This window comes from Drosophila willistoni, unplaced genomic scaffold (genome assembly GCF_018902025.1).
Source record: "Drosophila willistoni isolate 14030-0811.24 unplaced genomic scaffold, UCI_dwil_1.1 Seg861, whole genome shotgun sequence".
NCBI classification, from domain to species: domain Eukaryota; kingdom Metazoa; phylum Arthropoda; class Insecta; order Diptera; family Drosophilidae; genus Drosophila; species Drosophila willistoni.
The window spans coordinates 128,506-155,453 of record NW_025814758.1 but is presented as its reverse complement, the minus strand read 5'-3'; the positions used below and the strand labels follow the sequence as shown (position 1 = coordinate 155,453).

The window sequence follows — 26,948 nt, the reverse complement described above, 5'->3', positions numbered from 1 at the left end:
CTCAAAACTAACGGCCGGAGGTGATGCTTCGAATAATATTCCGAATTATATTCTTGGGACTTAACAATGTTACGAAAGGCTAATCTCCGGACGTCTACTTCTGAGGCATCGACCTCCTCCGTTCTCTCACCCAACCGTTCGTTTAGTTCATCTACTACCACACCTCGTTGTTCAACACCGAATAGAAGTACGGAAGCGGCAAAATTGGTTGTGGAGTGGACGGAGTTATTCAATGCAAACTCTACGTTCGGCAGTTGTTGGACCCAATCTGCGTGGTCCCGTTAGTTTACCCAACATGTGGCCCAAAACACGGTTAACCCGCTCGACTTGTCCGTTGGCCCGGGGTGAAGCAGTGGCATTCAGCACATGAATTATATTTCTGGCCTTCAGAAATTCTTCAAACTCGGAGGAAGTAAAGCAGGTACCTCGATCGCTGATGATTCGGCGGGGTCTACTGTAATTTGCGAAATACTGAGATTCTAATGTCTGACATACTTCACGTGAATTAGTCGTGGCGGCAGGGTACAGCTTCACAAATTTGGTGAAAGCGTCAATGACAACCAGAAGATACTTTTTCTTAGAGCGTATGGACGGAAGGGGGCCCAAATGGTCAATATGAACGGTATCAAACGGAAGGGCACTTTCGAAATACTATGTAGCGTGACACGGTGGTCCGAAGCGGACGCGGAGTAGTAGATACACTTGAGGCAATTTTTAATGTAATTGTTAACATAAGACTTCATACACGGGAACCAGTAATGCTTCTTGATCTGTGTACAACATTTCTCCGGGGCCATATGGCCAAGCTTCTCGTGCACTACTCGTATGACATGATTTATCATTTCGGAAGGGACATAAAGTTGGGGTACACTCGTCGAGGACAGGCGGTACACTACTCCATCTCGCAGTTCGAAATCCGCTATCTCATATTTCTCTAACTCATCTCGGAGTTTGACAATCTCAGGGTCCCGGTTCTGGGTTAACTGCAGTTGGAAGTCGAGGTTTATATCGTCGACGTATGCGGCAGTTTCTATTCTGCTTAGAGCATCAGCATGGGGCATACCAACCCCCGAGCGGTGTACAATCGTGTAGTTATAGTTTTCTAACAGCAGGGCCCAGCGAGCAATCTTGGCGGAATGTCCACCATTTCTCAGTGTCAGCGCAAGGGAATTACAATCGGTCACGATTTTGAACGGGATGAACTTAAGGTATGTCTCAAAACGTTTTAAGGAATACACGATAGCTAACGTCTCTAGCTCATAACTGTGTAGTTTCGATTCAGCGGCGGAGGCCATCTTAGAGAAGTAGCACACTGGGTGTAATTTACCGTCTGTTTGTTTCTGCAGGAGAACTGCTCCGAAGCCAATTGAACTAGCATCGCAGTGTAACTCTGTTTCAGACTTCGGGTTGTAAATAGATAACACGGGGGATTCGATCAATTTCAACTTCAGTGTTCGGAAAGCTTCGAGGCATTCCTCGGTGAAGACATAAGGGGTATCTTTTCTTAACAATCGGGACAGCGGACACGCAATCTTAGCGAAACCTGATACAAATCGGCGGAAGTATGAGAATAGGCCTAGGCAACGCTCTAATTCCTTGCTATCCCTTGGAATGGGCTATGGATACGGGATTGTATCGCCTGAATATGAGCTGGTTTAGGCGTGATACCGGCGGAATTGGCTAAGTAGCCCAAGTACTCTAGTTCCCTATACGCAAAACGGCATTTAGTCAGCTTCAGGCATAGCCCGTTCACTCTTAACACATACAATATTTCCTTCAGAATCTCAAGGTGGGTTTCAAAGTCATGCGACGCGACTAGAATGTCGTCCATATATATCACCAGTTGACCTCGGTTTATAAATTCCTTAAGGACAAAATAAACGAATCTAGCGAACACGGAAGGGCCATTACAAAGTCCGAAGGGCATGCGTACATATTCAAACTGGCCATCAGGGGTTACAAAGGCAGTATATTTGATTGAGTCTGGGTGCATTTTCACATGGTGGAAACCGTTCTTCAAGTCCAAGATAGTGAAGAATGATTTGCCACCCAGATGTTCAATGCAATCATCTAACAGAGGAATCGGAAAATGATCTCGAACTGTTATTTTGTTTAACGGCCGGTAATCATTTCCTCATTGTGTTGTCCTTTTTCCGGACAGGGACAATAGCGGCAGCGTAAGGAGAACTACTGTGGCGAATAATACCCGCTTTCAAGAGATCGTCACAAATCTCACGCACCTCGATGCGTTCGTGGTGCGACAGACGGCGGGGGCGGCAGAAAATCGGAGTTTGGCTAGTCAATTCTATTTTCATCTCATAGTTCATGGGCTTGATTAAATCTGGATCAACTTGTACATACGAAGTGGAAATAATAGACTTAAGGGCTGCGGTTTGCTCTTCCCATAACGTGGGCTCTATATCAAAGTCTAACTCACTGACATCGGGGAGCTCAATGGCATTTATCGCCATAAGTGCATCGTTCAGTGTTTCCGAAGGTACAGCAGAAGTTTCTAGAAGGGGAGAATCAGACAACACTTCGGCAGACACAATCTCATTCCTGTCGTGCGGTAGTACCGCTAGATCTTTCCTCAATATTTTAAAAGACTTCAGAACATCAGTAAGTTTTGGATTTATACATTCATTCGGTTTATTCATGAGTATCAACGATTCTTTTTCATATTTCAGTTCTTTCAGTTTACAGAGTCTAATATTAATTTTATACAGAAGATCTCTACCTATAATCATCGGCAGTTCGGTTGCTTGGTTCGTCAGGACTTCGAACGTATGTATTTCCTAGGCCACGGCAGTTCAATGTACGGGGGCTAAGACGGCAGTTGGAGGGGACTTCAGATTGACGGATAAAACTCTTTGGACTGCCCGAATCAAGGAGAGAAAACATATCTATAAATTTCCTATCTTGCACTTCATCACAAACAAAAGCAACACTCACCAGTTGTAAATGGTCTAGTCGAACTCCTGCTTCATCAGCGGCGGCGGCAGCAATGAAATTGGTGGCATTTCCAATTCGAGACGGGCAGTTTTTGTAGATGTGGCCCACTATGCCACACTTGAAACATGAATTCGGAGGTCTCATTGGTTTCGGGCATTGACTCTTGTAATGCCCCCATCCTGAGCAGTTGAAACATCTGGTCTCACTCGTGGCGGTGCCTGACGATTTGTTTCCAGGCGCCACGGCAGTTGTTGTTGGCTGCGCCTTCACGCTATTGCTTTGTCTGGAGGCAGCGGCCTGCATACGGAGGCGCTCGTAGCGTTCCAGTAGGGGCTTCAGTTCAGCCGCCGTCCGAGCTGAGTACAGCATGCCGACTCGAGTAGAATTGTCCCGCAATCCATCAATGATCAGGTCGACCAGCTCGTTCTCGCATTCATGGCAATCTCCTGCATCTCGATTGCGAATCTTAAGCATCCCTCGCCTGCCTTGATGCGCCGGCCACGCAGATCGTGGTACACTTCCTCGATGCTACACGAGCGTCCAAATTCTCGCAAGAGGATTGCCTTCAATTCTTCGTAGCTGTGCACCGATACCGTGCGCAGCAGCACCGCCGCCGTACCTTCCAGCATACGACGGCATGCGATCAAACGTAGGCGGTCGTTCAACTGCAGAATTCCAAATGCGTCTTCCAGATCGTTCAGCCATTTCTTCACGTCATATGCGTTATCCGCTGAAAATCGAGCCACCATGCTCTCAATGACACTCACGTCACTGACTTGCTGCCTCGGTGCTTGGAATTCGTCAATCCCCTGCTGCAGTTTGAGAATTTGGTGCTGTAGCTGTAGCAACTCATGTTGTTTCTGCAGCGTCACTAGTTGCTCATCCAGGCTGGGGGAGGCGGAAGTGGCCGGTGTGATGGCGGCCGCGGCAGTCGGTACGGAGGGCACTAAAGCGGGCATCTCTTCCCATGGGTCCGCGTCGGGACCAGTGACGGGTACAGCAGTGGCAGCGGGTACAGCAGTGGCAGCGGGTGCAGAGGCGGATAACACGGGGGATTCGATCAATTTCAACTTCAGTGTTCGGAAAGCTTCGAGGCATTCCTCGGTGAAGACATAAGGGGTATCTTTTCTTAACAATCGGGACAGCGGACACGCAATCTTAGCGAAACCTGATACAAATCGGCGGAAGTATGAGAATAGGCCTAGGCAACGCTCTAATTCCTTGCTATCCCTTGGAATGGGCTATGGATACGGGATTGTATCGCCTGAATATGAGCTGGTTTAGGCGTGATACCGGCGGAATTGGCTAAGTAGCCCAAGTACTCTAGTTCCCTATACGCAAAACGGCATTTAGTCAGCTTCAGGCATAGCCCGTTCACTCTTAACACATACAATATTTCCTTCAGAATCTCAAGGTGGGTTTCAAAGTCATGCGACGCGACTAGAATGTCGTCCATATATATCACCAGTTGACCTCGGTTTATAAATTCCTTAAGGACAAAATAAACGAATCTAGCGAACACGGAAGGGCCATTACAAAGTCCGAAGGGCATGCGTACATATTCAAACTGGCCATCAGGGGTTACAAAGGCAGTATATTTGATTGAGTCTGGGTGCATTTTCACATGGTGGAAACCGTTCTTCAAGTCCAAGATAGTGAAGAATGATTTGCCACCCAGATGTTCAATGCAATCATCTAACAGAGGAATCGGAAAATGATCTCGAACTGTTTTTTGTTTAACGGCCGGTAATCATTTCCTCATTGTGTTGTCCTTTTTCCGGACAGGGACAATAGCGGCAGCGTAAGGAGAACTACTGTGGCGAATAATACCCGCTTTCAAGAGATCGTCACAAATCTCACGCACCTCGATGCGTTCGTGGTGCGACAGACGGCGGGGGCGGCAGTAAATCGGAGTTTGGCTAGTCAATTCTATTTTCATCTCATAGTTCATGGGCTTGATTAAATCTGGATCAACTTGTACATACGAAGTGGAAATAATAGACTTAAGGGCTGCGGTTTGCTCTTCCCATAACGTGGGCTCTATATCAAAGTCTAACTCACTGACATCGGGGAGCTCAATGGCATTTATCGCCATAAGTGCATCGTTCAGTGTTTCCGAAGGTACAGCAGAAGTTTCTAGAAGGGGAGAATCAGACAACACTTCGGCAGACACAATCTCATTCCTGTCGTGCGGTAGTACCGATAGATCTTTCCTCAATATTTTAAAAGACTTCAGAACATCAGTAAGTTTTGGATTTATACATTCATTCGGTTTATTCATGAGTATCAACGATTCTTTTTCATATTTCAGTTCTTTCAGTTTACAGAGTCTAATATTAATTTTATACAGAAGATCTCTACCTATAATCATCGGCAGTTCGGTTGCTTGGTTCGTCAGGACTTCGAACGTATTTATTTCCTAGGCCACGGCAGTTCAATGTACGGGGGCTAAGACGGCAGTTGGAGGGGACTTCAGATTGACGGATAAAACTCTTTGGACTGCCCGAATCAAGGAGAGAAAACATATCTATAAATTTCCTATCTTGCACTTCATCACAAACAAAAGCAACACTCACCAGTTGTAAATGGTCTAGTCGAACTCCTGCTTCATCAGCGGCGGCGGCAGCAATGAAATTGGTGGCATTTCCAATTCGAGACGGGCAGTTTTTGTAGATGTGGCCCACTATGCCACACTTGAAACATGAATTCGGAGGTCTCATTGGTTTCGGGCATTGACTCTTGTAATGCCCCCATCCTGAGCAGTTGAAACATCTGGTCTCACTCGTGGCGGTGCCTGACGATTTGTTTCCAGGCGCCACGGCAGTTGTTGTTGGCTGCGCCTTCACGCTATTGCTTTGTCTGGAGGCAGCGGCCTGCATACGGAGGCGCTCGTAGCGTTCCAGTAGGGGCTTCAGTTCAGCCGCCGTCCGAGCTGAGTACAGCATGCCGACTCGAGTAGAATTGTCCCGCAATCCATCAATTATCAGGTCGACCAGCTCGTTCTCGCATTCATGGCAATCTCCTGCATCTCGATTGCGAATCTTAAGCATCCCTCGCCTGCCTTGGTGCGCCGGCCACGCAGATCGTGGTACACTTCCTCGATGCTACACGAGCGTCCAAATTCTCGCAAGAGGATTGCCTTCAATTCTTCGTAGCTGTGCACCGATACCGTGCGCAGCAGCACCGCCGCCGTACCTTCCAGCATACGACGGCATGCGATCAAACGTAGGCGGTCGTTCAACTGCAGAATTCCAAATGCGTCTTCCAGATCGTTCAGCCATTTCTTCACGTCATATGCGTTATCCGCTGAAAATCGAGCCACCATGCTCTCAATGACACTCACGTCACTGACTTGCTGCCTCGGTGCTTGGAATTCGTCAATCCCCTGCTGCAGTTTGAGAATTTGGTGCTGTAGCTGTAGCAACTCATGTTGTTTCTGCAGCGTCACCAGTTGCTCATCCAGGCTGGGGGAGGCGGAAGTGGCCGGTGTGATGGCGGCCGCGGCAGTCGGTACGGAGGGCACTAAAGCGGGCATCTCTTCCCATGGGTCCGCGTCGGGACCAGTGACGGGTACAGCAGTGGCAGCGGGTACAGCAGTGGCAGCGGGTGCAGAGGCGGCAGCGGGTGCAGCGGCGTCAGTCTGCAGAGGTGGCCTCTAAGCGGCGGACACCGCAGCGGCGGGCCCGGCAGGGGCGAGTGTGACAGCGGTTGGCCCAGCAGGGGCGGATGCAGCAGCGGCGGGCCCGGCCGGGCGAGTGTGGCGGCGGTTGGCCCAGCAGGGGCGGATGCAGCAGCGGCGGGCCCGGCCGTGGCGAGTGTGGCGGCGGTTGGCCCAGCAGGGGCGGATGCAGCAGCGGCGGGCCCGGCAGGGGCGAGTGTGTCAGCGGTTGGCCCAGCAGGGGCGGATGCAGCAGCGGCGGGCCCGGCAGGGGCGAGTGTGGCAGCAGTTGGCCCAGCAGGGGCGGATGCAGCAGCGGCGGGCCCGGCAGGGGCGAATGTGGCAGCGGTTGGACCAGCAGGGGCGGATGCAGCAGTGGCGGGCCCAGCAGGGGCGAGTGTGGCAGCGGTTGGCCCAGCAGGGGCGGATGCAGCAGCGGCGGGCCCGGCAGGGGCGAGTGGGGCAGCGGTTGGCCCAGCAGGGGCGGATGCAGCAGCGGCGGGCCCGGCAGGGGCGAATGTGGCATCAGTTAGCCCAGCAGGGGCTCGTATAGCAGCAGTTGGCCCGGCAGGGGCGAATATGTCAGCAGTTGGCCCAACATGGGCGAGTATGGCAGCCGTTGGCCCAGCAGGGGCGGATGCGGCAGCAGCGAGCCCAGCAGGAGCGAGTGTGGCGGCAGTTGGCCCAGCAGCGGCGGGCCCGGCAGGGGCTAGTATGTCAGCAGTTGGTCCAGGAGCGGCGGGCCCAGCAGGGGCGAGTATGTCGGCATTTGGCACAGCGGCTCTCGGTACTGCAGCGGCGTCTCCAGTGGCCGCCGGTACTGCAGCGGTAGTCACAGCAGTGGGTGCACCAGCAGCGGTGGGCGTGGAGGCGGCCGTTCTAGATGTGGAACGTGTGGCCTGCCGTGTCCCGAAATATTTATCCTTTCGGGTGGTCATCCCACTTCTGAGTTGTAAACACCTAATTATTGGGTAAACATGATAATGATTAGTTTGTATTTTCCGGATTTAATCTTGGTTTTCTGCGCAGAGACAACTTGTTCGTTGCGTCGCCGGAAGAGAAGAGAGATGCCGTCTCGCCACCTATCGAGGACTTATCGCTAACAATCGATACTTAGTACTAACAATCGATACTTATTACTAACAATCGATACTTATCACTAACAATCGATACTACAATACTGGTTTCGGTATATGCATGAGCATTTAACAGACTCTGTAAATAATTGGAATCTTACACTTGCATATCTCGGATTCAGACGGATCGGACCACTATATCGTATAGCTCCCATACAAACGACAAAGTCACGAGTGACTTTTCTCAATAACTATTTTGTTTTTTAAGCTATAACAATTAATACTTGTTAGTTTTAATATTTTATATATATTAATGACTTTACAAAATTTAATCAAGATCAGGTAACTATATCACCTGTATATCGTATAGGAACGATAGGTCAAAAACAGTGACATTTATGAATAACTTCGTTACTTTTGGAGCGATTGCTTTATTCACTTGTCAGTTTTTATAGATCTGTTAATGACTGTGCCAATTTTGATCAAGATCGGGAGACTATATCATATACCTCCAATAGGAAACAGTGACTTTGATCAATAATATCTTTATTTGCTATGCTAAAATTGTAGCCCATTCTTTGGCAAATATTAGACTTTTTAGATAAAAAGTTTTTGAAAAATTTCACGTTTGAAAAATATAAAAATATATTTCTTTATTATTTATTAAATACTATTTAAATATTTCCCAAATTCTTATTAAATAGTAGTCTTTGAGAAATACAAAATAAAACAAAACAAATCGTAGTAGTCATTTAAATTTTTAAAATCAAAGTAGGCCTTTGGATTTCTAAAAAAGAAAAATTCAAATCGTAGTAAGCCATATTTTTCATCACCTAAGGTTTGAGCTCAACAGAAATCAGTATATTTTCTGACTCTCAACTAGTAACACGCACATCAAATACAATAATTTTGTAACATAAATATCTAGATATAATTTATAGTAAATTCTTTTTTTTTTCTGTTTTTTGGTAAACATGGCAAACATTTTTGACACTATTATAGAAGGACTCCTTTGCCCGGATAATAATCGTATAAAAGAGGCTACAGTTCAGTTATATGAGGCCTTCAAGCAACCGGACGTTCTATGGAATCTGTGCGAAGTCCTGACATCCACTCGTGCTGTGGAGGTGCGTCAAATGACAGCTGTTCTACTGGATAAGCGTCTATCGGATGCTGGGGTCTGGAACGGGTTATCCTTTGATCAGCAGATGGGCGTCAAGAAATATTTATTGGAGGCTTTGGTAGCCGAAAAGGTGCGAGCAGTGAAGAGTGCCATCGGCCGAGTTGTTGGCACAGTGAGTCGATATCATAACGAGAAAAAGGATCAATGGATTTCCGACGTTCTGAAGTATACTTTCGAACGATGTGTTCTGGATCCTAATGAGAGCGAACCGGATTCTTATACTTTTTCTGCCATAGCCGAATCGGCTACAACACACTTAGCGGATGAGATGCCCACTGTATGCAAGATGTTTGAGACCATCATGGTTAATTCCGATGCCCAGAACACTTTAGCCTCACGCACTGTGGCCAATATGTTTAACGGAATGGGATATCTGATTCCATTTCTAGGGGAATACCCAGCAGGTGCTGAGTTGATAGTCAAGTTGATGCCTCTGATATTGAAGACAGTACAATTAAATGCTCTTAATGGCGATGGCGCGGAATTTACCTTAGTCTTTGCTATATTCGATGCCCTTGCAGAGTATGTTCCGAGGGCATTTCACGATACCGAAGCCGTGGCGAAATTACTTCTGGATGCGTCGGCGTGTGAGCAAATCGAGAAGACAATTCGACTTCAATGTATGTCATTCATTTCTGAGTTTATGCGTGTGAGTAAGACAGAAATTCTCAGAAAGAATATGCTGCTGCCCATCGTAAAAGTTCTATTTGAATTGATATGCAAGCAACCGGCCGATAGCGAGGATGACGAATTGGATGGCAATAGTTATGCGGAGGGGGCCAGTCATGCCCTCGATGAGATAGCCATGATTGTGTCAGGTGACCAACTTTTGCCACTCTTGTTTCAGTTAATGGAGCCGGCTATCCAAAGTACGAACAATCTTACTCGTCGGGCAGCCTATAACTGCATGGGCACTATCTCTGAGGGTTGCATGGAGATCATATGCAAGCAATACTTGGAGATAATGTTGAATGTCATCAAAACGGGCACACAGGATCCCGATTTGAGTGTGCGCGGGGCTGCTTTCTTTGCCCTGGGTCAGTTCTCGGAGAATTTTCAGCCTGATATCAACAAATATTCTCCAGAAATATTGACAATGCTTTTGGAATATCTTCGCCAATTGATAGGGGATATGAAACGAGGAACGATACCAATAACCAAACATGTGGATCAATTGTTTTATGCCTTAGAAAAGTGTTGCGAATCAATGGACAAGATGATTGACCATCACTTACCCGGGGTAATGGATTGCCTCTTTAAAGCCTTGAATTCACCACACACGCTTACATTGAGGTCCTATTGCTTGTCGGCTCTTGCTTCTGTTTCTGGTTCGGGCAAGCTTATATTGCCGTATTTTCCTCAAATTGTCGCTGTGATGCAGAATTATTTGGTCAAGGACTGTGATGAGGAGATCGGTCGGCTACGTATTATAGCTATCAATACATGGTCAGTTTATGTTCGAATCGTGGGCGTTGAAGTTATGGCGCCTTATTGCAACGAATCGATGGGCTATTGCCTACTGATGTTATCAAAAGGTCCGGATGATCCAGAGGTTCGATTTGCTATTTACAATCTTCTCGGAGCCCTTTCCAATGTTTATCGGGAGAATATGGCTGGATATCTACCCAAGATAATGGATCGCATCCTTCTATCTGTTGTATCACCATGCGGTATTCTGGCCGGAGGCAAGGATTGCGGAGATAAAAAAGACGTTGATGGCGACGATTTTGGTGATATGGTGGAAAATGATTACGTCACTGAAATGGAGGAGGCGATGTTTGCCCTCAAAGAATTTTCAGAAACTACGGGCGCTGCTTTTGCCCCTTATTTGCAGGCGGTGTTTGAGAATGTATATAAAGTGATTGAACATCCGTTACCATCAGTACGTAAGGCGTGTGTTGAGAGTCTCTCCAAATTTCTGACGGCTTTCCATCGCCTGGGCAATGAAACGGCCTTTACCGAATACTCTAAGATTATAGTACGCAAATTCTATGAGATGATTATTAAAGATGATAACCGGACTGTGGTTGTTAATATTGTGGATGATTTAATTGATCTCATCAGGGATTTTGAGGCAGCCGCTATACAATCTCAAGAGGTTGTGAAATTGCTCTTCAAGGCCACCCGTAGGTTATTGACCCAATCAACTAGATGTCAAAACTTTGAAGGACGTCAGGACAATCTAGACGCGGCGGAAGGCAGTAGACTAGATGAGATGCTTATTGGTTATGCTGCTGGCTTATTTGTGGAGTTGGGATATGCTACCGAACCGGCACAATATGCCGTATATTTTGACAAAGGTATATGCATACTGTCTAAAATGCTAAGAATGGCCATAGATAATAATTGTGCTGCACGGAGGACTCTGATATACGAAACCATCGCTGATAGTATCAAGCACCTGAACATGCAAGTTGTCGACTATTTTGATTCCCTATTTAATGTTTTCTTTAATGGGACAAATGACGCAGAAGCCAAATGTCGCCAGCATTGCTATTATGGCCTAGGAGAGCTACTATTTTATGGAGATACCAAATCTCCAGGAGCTTGGCCTGAGGTTGTCAAATGCATAGCCAATGCCATGACAAAGGAGACGGAACCAGCTGTAAGAGATCGCATTTGCAGTGCCCTATCACGTCTTTTGATAACAAATCCAACGGACTTTCAATTTGAAGAGATTCTATCAGCCCTGTTAGATCTCTTGCCCTTGCGTGAAGAATTTTCGGACTATGATGCAATTCTACAGGCTTTTCAATATGCTTATACAGAGCCACGTAGCCGTCAGCTCAACTTTGTACATCGGATATTGGAACTAACACTGCGGATTATGTTTAGCAAGAACTTGCCCGATTCAGCGACAGAATGCACTGCAATAGAATTATTTCAGAAAATTGCTGAAGAAAACCGACAAATTGTTACATCGATATGTGCTGCTAATCCCGAATTTCACTATTTTGTAATGTGTTTATAAGCTAAGAAATCCGTCTGATTTCTTGGCCCCTAAATTTTGTTATGTGCCTTTCATTTTTGCCATTTTGCCTAACGATTGTTTAATCAGTGTTCGAAATCAAAAGTAAATTAAAGTAATTGTTTCTCCGAAAAGTAGGTTCTTGTGTGACTACGTTTTGGCCATTAACCCTTTTTTGACATAACCCTTAGCTGTGCTTAACCTCTTCATCTAGGTCGTCGCATACTTCAGATACACAAAGTCAACCAACTGAGTTGAGTCATGGGGCAAACAGAGTGAAAGCATCTCGTTTTCATTACATTTAAAATGCTGTCAGCACCTAACCTGACATGACTTTGCCGTCGCCTTCCATCCACCACCACCACCATCAGTACGTCCAAAGGTTGAGACATAGATGCGGGCTCTCAAAATGTCTTCATGTCCTGGCCCTCTATTCCATTTTCTTTTCTTTTTAAATTTTGTGGCACTTTCAACGCATCATTGAGTAAGCCGCGAAGCGTACTCATCATGAGAAGGACAAGAACATATATAGAAGGCATTCGGGCTGAAAATGAAGATGCTTAGAAATGGAGTGTGCGTTTATAATCAAATTAGAAACGATGCTTAAGATCAAAGGCCCAACGATGCGCAGTAGGCGCGACATAATACCCGAAATGTTCAAAACACACCAGAGAAGAGCGGTACCCTGGAAAATGGGACTGGGACATCATCAAGAGGGGCGCCCTGACAACTTCAAGTGGAAAGTGACTGAGCGCTGAGTGCGGAATGGAGCTGCAAAACCTGAAGAAGACGTCTCATTAATGACAAACAAGGAGTCGAACAAGAGGTACGCGTAAAATGAAAAGGTGTATTATGCACTCAACTTGAAAACCAGAAATTTCTCTCTCTCTCTCTCTCTACCTCTTTCTCTTAATGTCTCTCATCCTGTCAATTCCTACTCAAGTATGCTGCTTTTTTTTTTCTTCGTTGACTCATTCGTAGTAGGTTTGGGCCTCGGTTCTGTTCAAGTGTTTTGTCGGGCACATTGCACACACTTCCTCGAAATGATCATATCGCGTTGGGCATTAAAAGAAAACGACAAGAAAAAGACAAAAGTAAAATAAGGAGAGTCAGAATGATTTTCAATGTTAAAGACTGATGACGACAGGTTAAACGTTTTCATTATGAGCATGCCTCCAGTTTGCCTTTAGAGCTCCAGTGGTTTTTCCATAATTGAAGCTGCATTCAAGTGTCTTGAGAGTCTTGGAGTTTTATTTTTTTTCTTTCTTGTTTCGTTGTTCTGTTTGGAGCTCAATTAGTTCTTCGAAAAATGTAAAGAAATAAAAAAGATGAAATGATTTTCCACAACTTGCGCCGCCGCCACTTGAAGTGAGAATTAATTGTGTGCACTTGAGCCAATTGACGAAAGACAAATTGGAAAATGAAAATTCAACAATTTTTCTACTCGTTGAAAATTTAAAGAAAAATGTACATTTAGTATAAAATTGATTTAAATTTAGTTGATCAATATTTTGTTTTTTCAACAACAACAAAGAAACTCGACTAAGTTTCAATTGCTTCCTGGAATTCGGACTAAATAAATCTCACTTTCTTCGACCGGAAATGCATTTTTATTTTTATGGTGACATTATGGTATTTGACCGAAAAGCCATTAATAAGAAACCTGAACTCCCTTTTTTGGCCAGAGAAAACCACTTATCTTTAACAAAAACTCTAGTGACATGTTTATTACCAACAAACCAAGAAGGAAATAGGGAAATATATCTACACACATGTTATAGAATATACATTTGCTTATGTCTAACATTTGTAATATAATTTATGGCCACCTTAGTTAAAGAAGCAACAGTGACAGTGGCACTGGCAGCTCTCTGACACTGACAGTTGTCAACTGCTGCTGTTTGTTTGCTTTTATTCCTTATTTCTGTTTTATTTGCTTTCTCTCTCTATATATATATATCATATACCTATATATATATATATAAGTTAAGCACTTCTATCACAACTCATACCATAACATAGAAGACATAGACCCAAGTCCGTCAACACATGCCCATTAACCGCATGCCCATTGGCCGACCCTATTTCATCATCACATGCAATACCCATTGGTCAACGCCACTCAATCGTCACATGCCCATTTGTCGCATGATCGCCAATCTCAAGTAACAGTCCGATCGCTAGGATAAACAATAAGCCTGCACCCCATTTTCCCAGGCCCTAGAAGAATGGTGTCGGGTTCGGTGCATACGCAGAATCACGCCACAAATTTCGGCAATAAACAAAGAATGGTCCTGAACACTTGTGTAAGCAAAGAATGGTCCCACGCACTTAAAGTGGACTATTGGACTCAGCCAACGCCGCCGCCTGCGACGACGTCGATTACCCAAGCCTTCATTCAACATAATCGAACCATAGCAAATCAGTCTTTAGCCTAAGTACAAACCAACCGGTAACTTCGCTTAAACTCCGCCGAATTCGCTCACCAAAGTCAGCATCTTTCAGTTATAATTAAAACATACTGTATTGTAATAAAAGTGACTTAATAAATAAAAATTCATTTTTTTAACCGGTGAGTGAAGGAAGTTTTTAATTGGCGCCCGAGCAGGGACCCTGCTAAATACAACGTGATCGTGAGTTAGTGAAAGATACCAGTGATTCGTGACCAAAAAACCCGTTAAAGGCATTTAGAGTCAGTGAAACAAAAACACTATATCGAACTATACCACGAATCAGACAGGGTCATTTCAATCGAGCGAATTCCTCTAAGACTAGTTCGGAGGAAAACTGAAAACCCAAAAGTGTTTGCCCAGGAGCGTTAGTACCTTCAACGTTGGAAAAGCGAGACCTCCTACAAACCAATCAGTAAAAAGCACCGAGGATGATAGCATTAACGTAAGTTAAGTGAGATAAATTTAAGCAAAAATAAAATTTTTTATTGTGAAAACACAGTGGGTGAAAAAAATTGTAAATCAAGATCAAGAATCAACTCTTGTTAAAAAAGAAAAAAAAAAGAAAAGTAGAAGTTAAAAATTTTTTTTATATAAAATCCTTAATTAAATTTTTTCCCCACTCGAAAAAGAAAAAGAAAATAATGAAAAATTAAGAAAGAAAATAATAATAAGTAATATTCAAAAAAGAAAAAGAAAATAATGAAAAGTTAAGAAAGAAAATAATAATAAGTAATATTCAAAAAAGAAAAAGAAAATAATGAAAAGTTAAGAAAGAAAATAATAATAAGTAATATTGAAAAAAGAAGAGAAAATAATTTTGAAATTTTGGAAAAAATAACCACATAAAATTTTTGTATAATACCACAAGCCATTTCCATACAAGATTAGCGGACATACCGCTATATTTTTATCAATACAAGATTAGCGGAGATACCGCTATATTTTTATCAATACAAGATTAGCGGACATACCGCTATATTTTTATCAATATAAGCAAAAAATTTAATTTTCGCGGATTATATTTTCCGTATTTGCGATACCGTAACACCTTGAATTAACCCTAATTAAAAAAAAAAACAATCCATTTCCAAAATGACTAAAGACAACTGGGTTAAAGCCGCAGTCCTTCAGCAGGGTGGTATTCATGCAGCAGGTTCTGATACTCCGACAGCATCCACCTCAAGTGCATCAACCGCAAATAGAATCGAGGCACTGTCAATACAGGGACTAGATGTAGCTATCCAGACAATTTTGTCTTCTCAGTTACAGGAAATAGTGAAACAATTAAATCATTCTCAGTCAGGATATATTCCCTTTAGGGACCAGACAGCTGGCGTTCAGGATGATTGGCATGAACTAGATAAAGTGCCAGAGACATCGTAAAGAATCTTGACAAATTCTCAGGTAGCCGTGAAGATTCCTCAACATGGTTTACTACCGCCACACAATTGATGGAATTGTATGCCCCCATTCTGGGAACACCCAAATACTATGCAATTCTTATGATCATTCGAGGAAAAATTACAGGCCATGCCAATACATTGTTGAAAGTCTATCGCACCGCATTACATTGGTGTGCAATCTCGCAGTGTTTGTTATCTGAGTACACGGACAAACGAGATTTAAGCACTTTAGAATATCAGCTGTTTACCATGACCCAGAAGGGCACCTCCATTCATGACTTCTAGTTCGCAGTTCACCAACAGATGTCGCTAATACTAGACCAAATCGAAACGATGGGTTATACTCCCGAGACTATGGAAGCCATGGCTAAACAGGTCAGAGATAGGGCTCTAGATACCTTCATCAGAGGTCTGAACGGAGATCTCTCAGACAGAATGAGCTTAGCTCAACCCAAAGATCTGAGGCATGCATTGCAATTGTGCGATATGTTGGATAATAAGAGGGCTAGAAACATTATCGGCCATCGTGACATTCGTCCACCTGTAGGACCAAAACCCCCACAGTATGCTTAAATTAACGTGCAACCTCAACGATCGTTCATACCAACAATTCCACCCAAACCTTACAACAACAACAACTATTATAATCAGAGACCCATGCAAAACGTGTTCATTCCGCAAAATAGAGTCCCTCAATCTAATAACCCCATATTTTTCAACGCACCACCGAGACCATTTGTCCCGAAACCTCAGCCGGCACCAACTCCAATGGACGTCGACGCCTCTATTTTAACCAAAAAAGTTAACTACATGAACAAACCGAATGTTAATTTACCACAACAATTTGCTCTCAAGAGAGTCAACCAGTCCACCGCAAATTTTCCCAATAAAGTGCAGAGGCAATTCCATATCGAAACCGGTCCGTCAGGTGAACAATATATCACCATACCGCCTCAAGAGGAGCATTACTCCGATATGTCCGATTATCAGGCTGCTTATCAGGGCCAAGAAGACCCTTTTGAATTAGTCCCATATCCTGAGGTTCAACAATATCAACAGCAGGAGCAATATTTTACCTCACAAGGAGACAACTCAGAGTTAGTCCCACAGAACAAAGAGGAAACTAGACCACAATCACAGGAGCCTCAACAACCACAAATCGAGGACACCGTTAATTTTTTAGGTTAAAGTGTTCCTCTTTGCCGTACTTTGTTGTCCGGGACAAAGACGGAACCTCATACAATTTCTTAATAGATACCGGCTCGAACAAGAACTATGTCCAACCAGAAATAGCAAAAAATATCAAAATGAATGAACACAAGTTTTACGCGAACACCGTAAGTGGTCGCATTTTAATAACCAGCCATATCCATTTAGGTTTATTTAACGAACCCAATAAACCAATAACGTTCTTCCTATTACCTAATCTGAATCCGTTCCATGGAACTCTAGGTAATGACTCACTAAGAGAGTTAAACGCTATCATTGATGTAGGGAAAGATCTGCTATACGTCAACAACTCTCATGTTGTTAAAGTGAAGCAGATGCGAGCCCATCAGGTCCTTACCATCAAATCAGATGAGCTCACTAATCAGCAGAAATTAGGATTAAAGGCGCTCCAAGAGGAGTACAAATCGCTATTCGCGGACCCAAATAAAAAATTGACTTATACTACTATGTCCAAGAGAAATCCGAACGACAACAGACACTCCAGTCTACACCAAGTGTTGCCGCCGAAATTCGCTAACTGCCCAGCAGACCCGACGCAGCCACCAATGGGTTAACCCATATCACTCATTCTCTTTCATTTTCATACTTATTCTTAAGCGCCAGCCTACGTGCTGGGAAATTAACCGTTGCATCTTGCGCTTTAAGCTTACATGTTAGGTTCTATGCTTGTTACTAAGCGGCGGACAGAACAGTTTGGTTACAACCGCGAGTGAGGGCGATTAATTTATAGCGGCTCGCATAATAACGACTCGCATACGGCACACACACCATACACACCCCATTAGCATAAGAAATACACGTGGAAGAAATAAATGAAGTATCACGTGAAAAGTGGAGTGTTTTCTTGTGGGCCCGCTAAAACATCGAACCTTAGCGCCAAACTCAACAATTCTATAAATTAATGGCAGGAATTAATTCTATAAATTAATTCTATAAATTATGCCAGGAATTAATTCTATAAATTAATTCTATAAATTACGCCATAAAGGCAATGAATTAATTCTAAAAATTAATTAATTAACTAATTAATTCCATAAATTAATCTTACAGTGGTAAACCACTAAATGAACCGGAAAAGTTAATTATTTAACTCAACTCGACGGGTCAACCCACGGTTCTACACGCCAATCATATAGAGGTTAACCTCGATGATTGCATAACCAATCACTAAATTGTGATACATAACCTCAACGGTCAACCGTTTACGACCTACATAGGTCACATAACTAATCAACATCGCTTAAAAGTATAAACTCATTGGTAAACCATGGCAACAAAAGACTTATCAAGTGGAATATATCATTGCAAGAAATGCATGCAGGAAGACAATGACCGCATGGTGCAATGCAATCGATGCTGTTCCTGGTATCATTTCGACTGCGTTGGAGTAATAGACGAGAAATCTGAGAACAGCTGGAACTGCGACTGCGTCAACGTGTCATCGGAAGTCATCACAACCATATTGAGCAACGCCCTGCAGAACCTCGGAAATACCACACGAGCAGGCGAACCTCAGGCTACTTCGTCACCAGCAAAACCAACGGCGCCGCTACCAGAACCGGATCGGGACTTTGGACTATGCCCGCCAAAAGTATTTCCGGACACAGCTAGGACGGCTATTCCTATTTTTACTTCTGCCAAACAAAAAGCGATGGTCAAACACTCAGCTGTGCGTGACACGTGGCATTACGATCACGAGGCACCGCAGCTGCCGTTCCTAACCTCAAACAACACGCGTGCTACGACACGCGAACAACCGCACCTAAATGCTACGCCGATGGCTCCCTGGAATTTCACAAATACTCAAACCAGGGCTGCATCGTACTATCCAGAAAGTAAAGTGCGAATGGACATAGACCTAAACACAGCAATACCAAGCGCGGCACAACTTGCAGCCCGTCAAGCGATACCGAAAGAGCTTCCAACATTTGATGGCAATCCTCAGAACTGGCCTCTATTTGTAGTGCCCAGTTTCTGCCGTTAGTTTTATTTTTAAATTTTAAGGCGTTAGTTTGTATTTCAGTAGTGGTGGGTAATTGGGTCGATAAAAATAATCAGCTGAGCTTAGAAGTTCGATAGTTTTACTAGTGCAACCCTAGCGAAATAGCATCATGCGCGATCGCATGCATTGGTCACACTCTTTTCTGACGAACTTCCGCCCTGGCTAGACGCATAAACCACGCTGCTCCTCCAGAATTAATTTAAAAATTTAAATCTGAAATTTTCTTGGCCATCAAGCCAAATTATTAATTAAATACTAATCTGGAGCATCTAGGACAGCAATTAATATAAAGTTTTGTGAATCTTATTATCGTAAGTTAAATTTTTGTGGATATTTGAATCTTTGGAAGTTTCTAATAAGTTCTTTCGAAAACTTAGCCCTAATCAAATGGAATGCTGAAAGCCTAAGCAAGGAATTTTATATTTGAATTCCGAGAATTTTGCCAGGGATAATTTTTGAGACACCGTGGGCTCGAAAGCTGCACACCGTGAAAGGCACAGAAACAATTCGACAAACACGACCAGCTTGGAGTAGCCGCCCGAATCGGATACGGGCAGAGAAGTTTCTTCGTTGCGGATTGAGAGTCCCTTAGACCGAATTTGTTGCATAGGAATGCCAGACGCTTGATTTAACCTAACATTTTATTCCTAAGCATCATCCAGCGGACGACGAAGGCCTTCGACGGACCGGACGGATGGGTAAGTCCTAAGTTCTTGAAAAAATCATGTTCGATCTGGTATTTCCCTGGTTGTATGCAAAAAGAATACGAGTTCAGTGTCAAATAATCAGCAAATAAGAAAAATTCTCTCGCATACAGTAAAGCTAAAGAAAAGATCAAAGAAAAAAGAAAATTGCCAATCAGTGTTGAGTAATTAAATCGATATTGAGAATCGCCTTTGACTGTGTGAGCGAGCCTACAGTTATTTATAATTAGTCTCGTAATTTAAGTTGGAGACTTCCAAATTCCAATTGACATTTTCATTTTTGAATATCTATAAGTTTATATATATCCACCTTACAATTAAGATTTCACAAAACAAAACATATTATCCCTAATTTGGCTTTTGGATGCCTGAAATGATCCAATTATTTAATTTGATTACCGTAGATTATAAGAATCATCATTTTAGTTTAGTCAACTCGGATTATGTTTCCGACTTATTGAAGTATTTTGGAATTCCGTAACCCTCGTGAATAAATATCCTTTTGTAATGTTTGAGTAAAACTTATGTGATCTTCCTTGTAGCGAAATGTGAGCGGTGAGCTGAATTATTTTGGGATTTTCCAGAATCTTGCGAAAGGAAAATCATTGGTTGGGAGGGTTAGACGCGAAGCTATAATAACATCCTCATAGCTTCCCTATTCGTGCGATACTAATATACCCTTTTTCTCTATCCTTCTAGTTCATCTCTTTTGGTTAAATAATTGTGTAATATTCGTGCTCTAGGGACTTTGTTTTATTTTATGTACTACGGGTGTATTGAGTAAAGCTGGTCCAAAGAACCCCCCCAAAGACTGTTTGCTAGCCGACAGCCAGAAGTCCCACCCGGACCAAACTTTTCGATACACTAAGCCCGTAGAAGTGTTGGCTTTGGCCTAATTTGTGGTACTCTTGCCCATCATAACATCTGATGATAAGGGACTGCGAGAGAGACCACCAATATAGGCTGAACCTGACCTCTTGGATCAAAGAAGATTCTTTGACTAAGAGGGATGTACATGATCTGGATTCATTCCGGGTTGTGTACATTACATAATTTTGGCGCCCAACGTGGGGCTTGTTAGACTTGTATACAGTTTCTCGGTTCAATCGTGTTTCTTTATAGGATTCAGGCTGAACTGAAGGGTTCAAGAATTTCGGTTCCTTTTTCCTTCTTCTACTTCTTATTCTATCTCTTAATAAATCCCCAGCCTTTTAATCTATCCTTTGCAATCAAATATTTCTTTTCATTTCGCTTTCTTTTTGTATTCACGGATGGTTGGTTGAGTGACTTATTCATTAGGAATGCAGATATTTGGAGAATCCGAGTTCTGACCAGTGATAAGGCGCTTGAGCATTAATCGGTGAATATACTTAGAAACATATACAAACTCTACAAAATAGTAACAGACGTATATTATAGGCTGTGTTTTTCTTGGAATTCGTCAATTTTGATTGTTTCGATTTTACGACCAGAAAGCACAATAGGCTTGTGATGTCGGCGTTAGCATTGTAGTTTATTGATTCCATTCATTTCTTGTAATTACAATAGAACAAATGCTTCAGCGGATATCAATGAATTGACTGCTTGTTCATCTGGAATGCAGAGATTTGGCTAGGCCCGAATTCTGACCGATGATACAAAGTGAGTTCAGTTTATGATGTTGGTTGAAATTAGTCTTTTCGTTTTGGATTTGATATAGATGATTAGGTCTAGAACGACAAGATTTCTCTATCCCCTCACATATAAATTTCTGAGATTGAACTATCCATTAGTTCAATTCTCCCTCTATATTAGTACCGCACCTATAATTTTGCTCACTCTCACTTTCAAAACAAGGAAGATAATCGTTATATGATATAATATATTAAAACAAATTAAATAAAGTATCTAAAGTAATTTTTGTGGAAAAATAATCAAAATGCCAGTAATTCGGAGTAATGAAGAATTGAGTGTGCTACCAGAAGCAGAATGTACAATTTGCTTGAAAGCCTTATTAGAAACAGAAGAGCTTAGGATTACTAAATGTAATCATGTTTTTCATCAGGAGTGTATAGAAAATTATATACAAGAACATCAGGAATGTAATTTTTGTAAGAAACTATGCCACCAGAAAGATTTAGTCCAATTTATATTGTCAGATCAAGCAGAGGGTCCCATAGTTAATAAAAACAAGAAAACCCATAATACTAGAGCTCAATCACAATCAAGCAATGTAGCATCTCCGGCTAGTCAGTCAAAATCAGGAGGTAGAGGTAGAAAACCTAAATCTTCAACGGCACGTAAACCGGAGAACTCGAATCAACAGCGTTCAGCTCGGTCACAGCAACAATCAATTTCAAATCGAGCAGCTGAGATAAATGTTAATTCAATTTATGAGAGAATGGAATATTTAATTGATCAGAGATTAGGAAATTTGAATTTAAATAATTCAGTTGGACGATCTAACAACCACGATGATCGCGTTCCAACCCCAAGATCAGATTCAATATCACACCATTATATTAATCCTGGAAAAGCCGCCCAATTAGTACAAAGTTGGGGTATTAAATTTGATGCGTCTCCTAAAGGTCCTACAGTATCAGAGTTTCTATACAGAATAAAAGCATTAACTGTAGACAATTTTCAGAGTGATTTTACACCGGTGTGCAGAAATTTACACCTACTGTTAACCGGAAGAGCCAAGGAATGGTATTGGCGCTATCGAAAAGAACATGACGAAGTTATTTGGGAAGAATTTTGTATGGATTTAAAACAAGAATACGACGATTTTAAGGATGATGATTTGATTTTTGAAGAAATACGTAACCGAAAACAAAGGAATGGTGAAGCATTCGATGTTTACTATGAAGACGTAATGACTTTGATATCGAGATTGGTAATACCTTTGGAGGAAAAACGACTCGTACATCAGCTACAAAGAAACCTGATTTCAGAAGTACGAGAAGCTTTATTATACGTTCCAATTGAATCGGTATCTAAGCTTCGCCAGTTGGTGCACCGCCGAGAGCAATTTCTCCGTGAAGAATCAGGAAAACGCATTGCGAAGTATACAAATGTTAGGAAGAATATCGCTTTACTCGAAGAGACAGACGAAAATCCCGAGGAAGAAGATATTCAACCGGAGTTAAATGCAATTCAAGTCAAGGAAAAGAAATACATTTGTTGGAATTGTGACATCGAAGGACACAGATGGGACATGTGCTTAAAAGAGCGCCGCATTTTCTGCTACGGATGTGGAAAGAAAAATGTCTACAAACCACAATGTGAGGTATGCCTATCCCGTTCGAAAAACTCCAATCAGGGCCCATCATTCCGTCGCAGCCGAGTGGACCCTCAGTAGATGTCAAGAATGACACAGCGACAAACAACATAACACCAGATTTGACAAATAACAATCAGCCGTATCCCAGACTACCATACCATCAACGGCTGCAAAACTATTTAGCGATTCGAGATAAAATATTTGCACAGGAGGTTGCAACTTGCCAGTTTATTAGAAGTCGTTCAAGCGAACGTCTGCGTCGCTTTTGGAAGAAAGTGAAAGATGTCCAAAGACGAATAATAGCGTCTATGATTAACAAAGCCGCAGATGGCCGTTTCTACGCTCCAGTGAAGTTTCTCGAATTTTCTGAACTTGGTCTATTGGATACTGGAGCCAATATCAGTTGTATCGGATCAGATTTAGCAGCAAAAGACTGGACGAAATATCCCGGATTTTCGACTATTGTTTCAAGTGTGGCCACAGCAGATGGGAAAAGACATCCAGTTACCGGAACAATAAGAACAGAGGTACAATACGAAAGCAAGCGAAAATCTCTTTCTCTTTTTATTATCCCGTCATTAGCGAAACGAGTTATTTTAGGAATCGATTTCTGGAAATCTTTTGAGTTATGTCCAGAATTTTCATACCGTTGTAAGACTAGCATATTAGATAAAAACATTCACTCGATTGATGACGAAAAGAAATGTTTATTAACCCCAGAGCAAGAAAAAAGATTAAACGATGTTATTCAATTGTTTCCGGATTTTAAACAACAGGGATTAGGCCGAACTCCACTTATTGTTCATGACATAGAGATCAAAGAAGCAACTCCAATCAAACAACGCTTCTATCCTGTGTCGCCAGCGGTTGAAAAGTTGATGTATAAAGAAATCGACCGAATGTTGGAAATGGGAGTGATCGAGAGAGCCAATAGTCCTTGGAGTTCTCCTATGCGTCTGGTTATAAAACCCGGAAAAGTGCGATTATGTTTGGATGCAAGAAAAATAAATGAAGTCACCAAAAAGGACGCATATCCGCTGCAAAGCATAGATGGAATTTTCGCGCGACTGCCCAAAGCAAACTTTATAACAAAAATTGACTTAAAAGATGCCTACTGGCAAATTGCTCTTTCAGAAAAATCCAAACCCATAACAGCTTTCACGATACCCGGCCGCCCCTTGTACCAGTTCACTGTAATGCCATTCGGATTATGCAACGCTTCGCAAACCATGGCACGATTAATAGACGATCTAATTCCGGCAGATCTGAAATACTGTGTGTTCGGATACCTAGACGATCTCTGTGTGGTGTCAGAAGACTTTGATACTCATTTAGAAATTCTAATTCGTATGTCTCAGCAATTTAGAAAGGCAAATCTAACTTTAAATATAGAAAAAACAAAGTTTTGTGTTACAGAAGTGCCATATCTGGGCTATATTATAGGAAGAGGAGGAATTTCAACAGACCCTGCTAAAATAGAAGCAATAAAGACTTGGCCAATTCCGAAAACGATAAAGCAAACCAGAGGTTTCTTGGGTGTTGTTGGTTGGTATCGTAGATTCATTGATAATTTTTCTGATATTACATTTCCGATAACCCAATTGCTAACTAAGAAAAAGAAATTTTTATGGACACAGGAAGCTCAAATTGCCTTCGAAAAACTTAAGGAAAAGCTTACCTCTGCACCGATCTTGATCAATCCAGACTTCAATAAGAAATTCTTCGTGCATTGTGATGCAAGCAACTACGGCATCGGAGCAATGTTGGTACAACTGGACGAAGAAGGAGCTGAGAAGCCTATAGCATTTATGTCGAAGAAGTTAACAACAGCTCAACGAAACTATAGCGTAACAGAACGCGAGTGCTTGGCTGCTTTGGAAGCAATTGAAAAATTCCGCTGCTATTTGGAACTACAGGAATTCGAAGTCATAACCGACCACGCCAGTTTAGTTTGGTTGATGCGACAGTCAGATTTGAAAGGAAGACTCGCGAGATGGGCCATGAAGCTGCAAGGTTATAAGTTTGAAGTAAGTCACCGACGAGGTCAAGATAATGTAGTACCCGACGCCTTGTCCAGAATGTTTTCAGAGGATTTGTGTGCTTTGGAAGAACTCCGCCCCTTAGTCGATTTGAACTCTCCTAGTTTCAATGACGAAGAGTATCAACAACTAAGACAGAAAATTGAAAAAGAACAGGAAAGATACCCGGATTTGAAAATAATAGATCAATTTGTTTATATACGCACGGAGCATGATGATGGAACAGAATCCAGTCAAGTCAATATTTGGAAATTATGGATTCCACAAAGTTTGTCCAAAGAAGTTATAAAACGAGCTCATAAAGACACGATATCTGCTCATGGCGGAATGGCAAAAACTTTGGAGCTCATACGTCGGACATTCTTTTGGCCTGGCATGGTGGTACAGGTGCGTGATTATATACGAAACTGTGAGACGTGCAAGTCAACGAAAGCACCAAACCAAATCTAAAAGCCACCAATGGGTAAGCCCGCAGTATCAGAGAGACCTTTTCAGCGATTATACATTGATCTTTTGGGACCATATCCGAGAAGTAAATGGGGTCATATTGAACTCCTGATAGTGGTTGATCATTTATCGAAGTATCATTGGCTTCAACCCCTTAAAGTATTTAAGAGCAATGTTATTCAAGAGTACCTGCAGGATAATATATTCTTTAGATACGGAGTTCCCGAGATATTGGTTAGCGACAACGGATCACAATTCAAGGCAAGCGAATTTAATGCATGGTTGACGACGTTGGGTATAAAACATATATATACAGCAGTTTATTCCCCACAGTCAAATGCCTCTGAGAGGGTAAACAGATCCATAATTGCAGCAATACGCGCCTATCTCAAAGAGGACCAGCGCGAATGGGATCTACACATACCTGCTATAAGTTGTGCACTAAGGAATTCGTATCATCAGAGTATAGGATGCTCTCCTTTCCATGCTTTGTTTGGCTTTGACATGGCCACACATGGTTCCCAATATACTCTTCTCGAAAAGATTAACATGCTGAATGAATCGAATAACGTGTTGCGAAAGGACGATCAGTTAGCATTACGGCGTAATTTTCTCAAGAAGAATATAGCACAGGCAGCGGAGCAGAATGCAAAGGTATATAATCTGAGGACCAAGGAGGTTAATTTCAAGGTAGGACAAGAAGTCTTTAGACGTAATTTTGGACAGAGTAACTTCCAAAAATGCGTTAGTGCTAAGTTAAACTTGTTGTGGTTAAAGTCTCGAGTTCGAGAGAGATTAGGAAACTGTTATTATGTGTTAGAGGATTTAAATGGTAAACTGATAGGAACCTATCATGCTAAGGACATTAGGCAGTAACTGTCTTTTTTCAGGTTAATACTCCGAAGCAAGCTCTAGTATTATCCTGTGGTTGTAGTGCCCAGTTTCTGCCGTTAGTTTTATTTTTAAATTTTAAGGCGTTAGTTTGTATTTCAGTAGTGGTGGGTAATTGGGTCGATAAAAATAATCAGCTGAGCTTAGAAGTTCGATAGTTTTACTAGTGCAACCCTAGCGAAATAGCATCATGCGCGATCGCATGCATTGGTCACACTCTTTTCTGACGAACTTCCGCCCTGGCTAGACGCATAAACCACGCTGCTCCTCCAGAATTAATTTAAAAATTTAAATCTGAAATTTTCTTGGCCATCAAGCCAAATTATTAATTAAATACTAATCTGGAGCATCTAGGACAGCAATTAATATAAAGTTTTGTGAATCTTATTATCGTAAGTTAAATTTTTGTGGATATTTGAATCTTTGGAAGTTTCTAATAAGTTCTTTCGAAAACTTAGCCCTAATCAAATGGAATGCTGAAAGCCTAAGCAAGGAATTTTATATTTGAATTCCGAGAATTTTGCCAGGGATAATTTTTGAGACACCGTGGGCTCGAAAGCTGCACACCGTGAAAGGCACAGAAACAATTCGACAAACACGACCAGCTTGGAGTAGCCGCCCGAATCGGATACGGGCAGAGAAGTTTCTTCGTTGCGGATTGAGAGTCCCTTAGACCGAAT

The 26,948-nt window shown here is 42.5% G+C and overlaps 1 protein-coding gene across 1 annotated transcript; it reads left to right on the top strand.

Moving 5' to 3' along the window:
• The first annotated feature begins 8,660 nt into the window (after positions 1-8,660).
• LOC124462037 (importin-4-like) lies at positions 8,661-12,051 on the top strand. The gene is made up of 2 exons (XM_047013433.1): positions 8,661-11,643; positions 12,029-12,051. The coding sequence occupies exons 1-2, from the start codon at positions 8,661-8,663 to the stop codon at positions 12,049-12,051; spliced, it is 3,006 nt and encodes a 1,001-aa protein (XP_046869389.1).
• Positions 12,052-26,948: the final 14,897 nt, after the last annotated feature.

Excerpts from the sequence above, each read along its gene's own strand:
- LOC124462037 (XM_047013433.1), top strand. The coding sequence starts at position 8,661 with ATGGCAAACATTTTTGACACTATTATAGAAGGACTCCTTTGCCCGGAT. Across the intron at positions 11,644-12,028 it reads ATATGCTTATACAGAGCCAC|CTGTGCTTAACCTCTTCATC; the intron begins GTAGCCGTCAGC and ends CATAACCCTTAG.